Here is a 6233-nt window from a genome sequence, read left to right as displayed (position 1 = left end):
AACCTATTTCCAAAGTGGTGAGTCTTCTTCTTCTTCCGCGGTTACAGTAAATGGCGAGCGTTACCGTGACATGCTCAACGAGTTTTTGTTTCCAAAAATTGAAGAGGATGACATGGACGACATTTGTCACACTGCCAAAGTTACACTCGAACTTTTGGCTACCGTTTTTGAATTCCGATATCAATTGGCCGCCTCGGAGCTGTGATTTAAGCCCGTTGGACTATATTTTATATAATTTGATGCGACACGTAGTGGATACCGAAAAAAATTTAGTTCAAAATCATTTCTGGATAATACTTGTTTGTGAAAATATTACGAGAAAATGTAAAAGCTTTTTTCTAAGTAAGATTCTTTCGAGTAATTCACATGCATGTATAATTGTTTTATTAGAGATGCGTGCTAGATTGGATACATTTAATTACAACTTTTTTAATGAAGATTAATAAACATTATAAAGTATTTTGTTATTGTACTTCACTGCAGCAACTGCCTTAGCTCTTCGAAATCTCCATTTCAATGTGGAAGCACGATTTACCCTATAATAATAAAATATTGCTAAGCAAATATCACAAAAAAGCAATCTTGTAGAAATAACTTACAGTATCGTGAGTTATATCCGAATCGATGACAATGTTGCCTTTAGCCATGCCCAACATTGCCTTATATTTCGACAAGTCAACACGGTGCTCGTTGGCGCAGATTTTCTTCTAGATTTTAAATATAATATAATATAATATTTCCAAAAGAGTTTAAACATTTCTAACGCTCAAGTACTCTTCATATAATTAATATATAATATATGTAAGTACATGACATGTGTTCACAATAATATTACAGAGTTTGTACTTATTTATTTTTTATTTTTTTTTTACTTTTTATTAAAAAATATATACTACAAAAAACTAAAGGGTTTTCCAATAACAGGTGTTATGAATGAATGGACTGCGCTATCGAGAGATGATTAACGATTTTTATGGCCGGAATTGGATGGTATTGATCTGGAAAACGTTTATTTTCAACAAGACTGTGCTACGTGCCACACAAGCAACGAAACCATTGATCTTCTACGAGAAAAGTTTCCGGACCGTGTTATCTCTCGAAGAGGTGATCACAATTGGCCACCAAGATCTTGTGATTTAACACCTTGTGACTTTTTTCTTTGGGGCCACGTGAATGAGCAGGTCTACGCCAACAGCCCAGGGTCGATTCAAGACCTCAAAGATGGAGTTCGAGAGGCTATCGAGGACATAGGGCAGCCACTTTGCAATTCGGTTATGAAAAATTTCATGAAAAGGATATTGTCCTGTAAGCGTGGTCGTGGTGGTCATTTGCCTGATGTTATGTTCCACTATTAACGGCATACCTTCCTCCTTATATTGAAATAAACATCCGATCATTTATATTAGCATAGCATTTTTCTTTGAATATCATTATAACCCCTCTTATTGGAAAACCCTTTATGTAACTCAAATATATAAACATCCTAAAAAAATTAAAAAAAAAATTAAACAAATTTCTATCAAAATTTCAAACTTTTTTGAAAAATTTTGGATGTGCAGTTTTGTAGCTCACACAGTTTTGGTCTAATAGTGTGGCAGTTTAAATCGAAATTTTATAATTTTTTGTTGACGGTGTTGTGCACTTTCTTCCATATAACGAATGCTCGATTTTTTTTTACGGAGAAAATCACAAGATCGCCTACGAAAAAAATTGTCAAAAACTAAAGTGGTTTTTGAGGCTCTTCAACTTGCACTTTATTATTCCGAATTTCAATGGGGTATTAAACTGTATATTTAAAACTTTTTTAAATCCTGAAATTTTGATGGAAATTTGTTGAATTTTTCAAATAATTTTACAAACTTTGAAACCTTAAGCTATTTGGTTTTTGTTGTAGTGAAAACTATATTTTTTACAAAAAAAAAAAAAAAATTAATAAAACATAAATAAAAAGTCAAAACTTTGCAATATGTCAGCAAAGCTGCTATTAATGTGAACACATGCATACATATATCTACATAAATGTGTGCGTAGGTCCTTACCTCTGGAACTGGGCAACTAGCTGGTGCACCGAAGAGTTTCAGCATATCCTTTGCCTCGTTCGGAACATATTCAGCCGCAGCACACAGGTCGAAATTTCCCTCTTTTAAGACGATGCCATCCTTTTGCATTTTCAACTTGGCATTAGCTGTACCGAAGGCTTTGTTCATTACACAACCTGTAGGCACAATTTCACATTTCTTATTGAGTTTCACCGAAAAATTTTCATCCAACGTGATGACCGCATTAGGTCCAGCACAATTTTCCATTTTAACAATTCTGGCCTTGTAACCGTTCTGCGGGCATTTTCCGAAATAAATTAAATAAAATTCAAAAATGTTTCTAGTTTAATTTCAGACTTACACAGGCCACGGCAACTTCGAAAGCAATCGCTAGTATCAAGGCGATTAGAGATTTTCTAGCAGCCATGTTGGTCAATAGTATGGAGTTGTAAAAAATAGAAAGCTAAAATTGTCGATGGCACAGCAATATTTATACGCTGGCGTGAAAGTTTAATCGTTAATAGCGCCAGTGATGGCACTGACCATAAATCAAGTAGTTGGTAATTATTTTGAAATTATTCGGCACTTAAATTTTACGATCGCTGATCGTTCGGGTCCATTGTGCACGGTGATGTAATTGTAAAGTTCTGTACAACCGTTGCTAAACTTATCACCAGCACTTTTGAGACCCTTTAATGAGTTTGGTTAGTGTACTTAATTTTTTTAAAATAATTATTTTGTACGGAAATACATATTTTGTACTGTTAACTTTTTATAAAAACATATAAGAGAATATTTTACATAATGTACTTATTCATACATATATACATATTTACATGCCTTGTTAACTATTTGGCCGAGCTCTTCCCCAATTTTGTGGTGCGCGTGTTAATGCTATTCTACAAATTGGAAGGTCATACAGTGCCATGCCGCCCTCGAATGTCAGCTCGATTTTTACGAGAAGCTTTTTCATGAGAGAAATACACTCAGAGATTAGTTATTGCCCGCCGAACTATTGTTTTATGTTTCATATGAATCTACAGTGGACATCGAACTCAGCACCCATGGAATAGTGGTCACACTCAAACCATTCTGTTGTAGAAGCCACCGTTTAACAAAAGTATTTAAGTATAATGTACGTATGTATATGCAATCAATGTACTATTTAAAACGTGTAACCAGCACGACAGTAAAACTGATCGATATTTGCGATAATTTCCCTACACGCAAACGACTATTAACTTACCGTTGCAAAGCCAATTCTCTTCGCTCATCAACTACATAGAAGTGTGTGTGTTAAAAAAGTTTCTGATTTGTCTTTAGAAATAATTTAGATAGGCCCTCTCTAACGTAGGTGTCATTTTACAAACGTGCGCTGATTACATACATACTTAATAAGTGCAATGGTTATTATACGAGTACTAAATAGGTTGCTAAATAATTACATTTTTTACTGGGCTGGAAAATCTTATCTTACTGCAAATTTAGAATATATTCGTATGTACCTGTATGTACATATTTTGCATCATTGGTTGAAGAGATATGGTATGATACATAGTTAATTATATGCATAAAATTTGTGAAATAATTTACATAGGTGGCTGCCATTAAATTTGCTACTAATTGCCATCCAATTAAATTTAATGGGTTATATTTTTAAATTTTTAATGAAATTAAATGCCAGATTTAAAAGCAAAGTATTTGTTCTAAGCGGCCACCGTATCCGAGTGTCTTTGGATGTGACATACCCGTATTTGGGCCTGGCTTGAGCTCTCACTGCAGGCAGCAAACAAATAGTGTTTTTAAGCGCATTTCTGCTAAGAAAAAGCTTTTCATAAATATTTCTTCTTATTCGTAGCCGGAATATAAATTTATAAGGAGAGAATCAAGACGAGAACCTCAGCTAACTTGAGCTAACTCAGCTCATAACTACTTTATAGTACAATGTATGACTTTAAAGTACGTTCATATATGCTGTGGCTAGCTATAAATCCACAAAAAGTAATCTCCCCGTTCACATATAGCAAAATAGCTGCAAAATTGACAATCAATCAGCTCTCAATACAGTTTGGAAAGTTTTGCTTCATAGAAATTGATTTGGTGGAACATTTTAGTGTTTTTGATTTGTTCAATTATTATTAAGGAATATATAGTAATATATACATAGTTGGAGGAAATCCGTAAACGACTGCTACTGTGGTTGGAAAATATTAAAGCAATATGCATGCGAAATTCGATATCACAATTTACAATGAGCAATAGCAGGCCACAGAGTCTAGGGACACACGTAAGAAATCGTGTCTATATCACCTATTTTATTAGCGAATATAATAATCAACGCGTATCCGTGTAGTTCAGGCGAGGCACGTCAAGTTCTGGAAGCTAGACATTCCTTCCAGCACCGATCAGTTTTTTAAGGCAGTAGTCTGGTAACTTATTTTGAAAATTTCGAATTTCGGTTTTTTACATATTTTGAAAGTGCGATATATTGGTAATATACTGTACAAATTTTAGACCGAAATTCGAAATATTGAAATATTGAAAACAAATTTTCTTTCTAACGGATTGAGCTGAAATTTAGATATGTTTTTCTACACATCATTAGTTCTGGCGGGTAGTAGATTTAATTTATTTCGTCCCTAACTTTCCATTTTTTAGTCCGATTTCCACTTTAAAAAAAGGCAATTTTCTTACGAAGTCCGCCATTTTGTTATTTTTTGTCAAAATCATTTGATCTTACTACCCGCCAGAACGACAAGCACACTGATTAATAAGCAATTTGTTTTTTCTGTTTCAGACGACCAGCCACTGTACCTCTTTTTTTTGCCGCTTGCTGTAGTGTACACAAATAGTATCAAAACATTAAAAAAAAACAAAAAAAAATTTTTTTTGTACACCTTCTGATACCTTTAATAACATATCAGAAAATCAAACCGATTGAATTTTATTTTCCCTTCCAAAAAATGTCCCAAACATGGCCTCAAAAAACGTGTAAGTTACCAGACTACTACCTTAAGGAGTGCCGAGGATGTTCTTTAGGATGAGTCGGGAATCCTTTGCCTTTTTATGTAGCGATCAATTTTTTCTGTAATATGAATACATGATTAATAAACATTTTTATAGAAATAAGATCCGATTCCAATGCGACTCTGCAACACACACTGATATACATGTAAATATGTATATACATTTAAGTTGTCTTATGTTTGACATGTAGTTTTTCTACTTTCAAATTTATAATTCAGTTACTTGAATAAAGCGATTTGAAAAATATTGTTAGAATTACTCGTATGTTTACATACCTCTTTTTTTGCCGGCGTCAATTTTATTTAGTTTTTACTTTGACGTCTCTCCTTACATTCATTAATAACAATAATTATTGATAACACAGAAAACACAGGGTTTTACGGAAAAAAGTATAGTTATATTCTAGGATTATTTTATAATCTCGGATTTCAGGAGAACAATTTTATATGGGCAAGCTCGTTATTTAACTACGGATTGGGAGTTAAGCTCGAAAAAGTAAGTAATCTAGTTATATGTGTACCTATTATTAAAAGCTTAGCCGTACGTACTCAGCGTTCAACTTTAAAACAGATTTTCGAAATGTTAAATTAATGTTATTTTGAAAAAAATAAAATATATATATTGTTTTCGCTTAGGTGGTACTGTGATGGTGTGGGTATGTGTTTCAAGCCGTGCCGAAAATATTCATTTTGTAGAAGACAATATGGATCAATTTCAATAACTGAACATTTTTAAAGCTGATGTTAGGCAAAGAGCCGAACGTTTAGGTACATTGGACATTGCTTCCTATTAGGATAACGATCCCCCTATGGTTGCCAAGATGTGGCTCATCTACAACTACCCTAACTACTTCAAACATTCGCTTGCCTAATTTAAATTTCAAAATATTAAGTTTTTGGGGGCAAAAACGAACTGAGGGAAGCACTCAAAATCGAAATTTCACGAGACATACTTACAGGGTAGAATTTATGCCAAGGTGTTTAAATGTAGTAATAAAGGCCAAAGGATTAGCCAGTAGATACTGATCCGACAGTTTTGTAAAATCTTTCAAGGACATACACTTTTGTGCGATTATTTGTTTGGACATGGACTCTATGGTTTTGTTAATTTTTTTATTATAATTTATTTATGTGACTAAATAGAGTAGACTCTAAATAAATACAAATC

At 33.5% G+C, this 6233-nt stretch overlaps 1 protein-coding gene across 1 annotated transcript; it reads right to left on the bottom strand.

Annotated features, from left to right (window-relative positions):
• Positions 1 to 361: 361 nt before the first annotated feature.
• Positions 362 to 2569, bottom strand: LOC128863242 (uncharacterized). The gene is made up of 4 exons (XM_054102318.1): positions 2401 to 2569; positions 2040 to 2333; positions 600 to 707; positions 362 to 536 (listed from the first exon to the last, which is right to left on the bottom strand). Exons 1-4 carry the CDS (start codon positions 2464 to 2466, stop codon positions 492 to 494), a joined length of 513 nt encoding a protein of 170 aa, XP_053958293.1. The 5' UTR covers positions 2467 to 2569; the 3' UTR covers positions 362 to 491.
• Between the last annotated feature and the right edge of the window lie 3664 nt (positions 2570 to 6233).

This window comes from Anastrepha ludens, chromosome 5, assembly GCF_028408465.1.
Source record: "Anastrepha ludens isolate Willacy chromosome 5, idAnaLude1.1, whole genome shotgun sequence".
NCBI classification, from domain to species: domain Eukaryota; kingdom Metazoa; phylum Arthropoda; class Insecta; order Diptera; family Tephritidae; genus Anastrepha; species Anastrepha ludens.
This window is presented reverse-complemented; position numbering and strand designations above follow the sequence as displayed.

What these genes read in the sequence shown, in the direction of transcription:
- LOC128863242 (XM_054102318.1), bottom strand. Translation starts at nt 2,466, where the DNA reads ATGGCTGCTAGAAAATCTCTAATCGCCTTGATACTAGCGATTGCTTTC. An exon ending in CTAGTTGCCCAGTTCCAGAG is followed by an intron (nt 708 to 2,039) that starts GTAAGGACCTAC and finishes TTTAAAATCTAG; the next exon opens with AAGAAAATCTGCGCCAACGA. An exon ending in CGGATATAACTCACGATACT is followed by an intron (nt 537 to 599) that starts GTAAGTTATTTC and finishes TTATTATTATAG; the next exon opens with GGTAAATCGTGCTTCCACAT.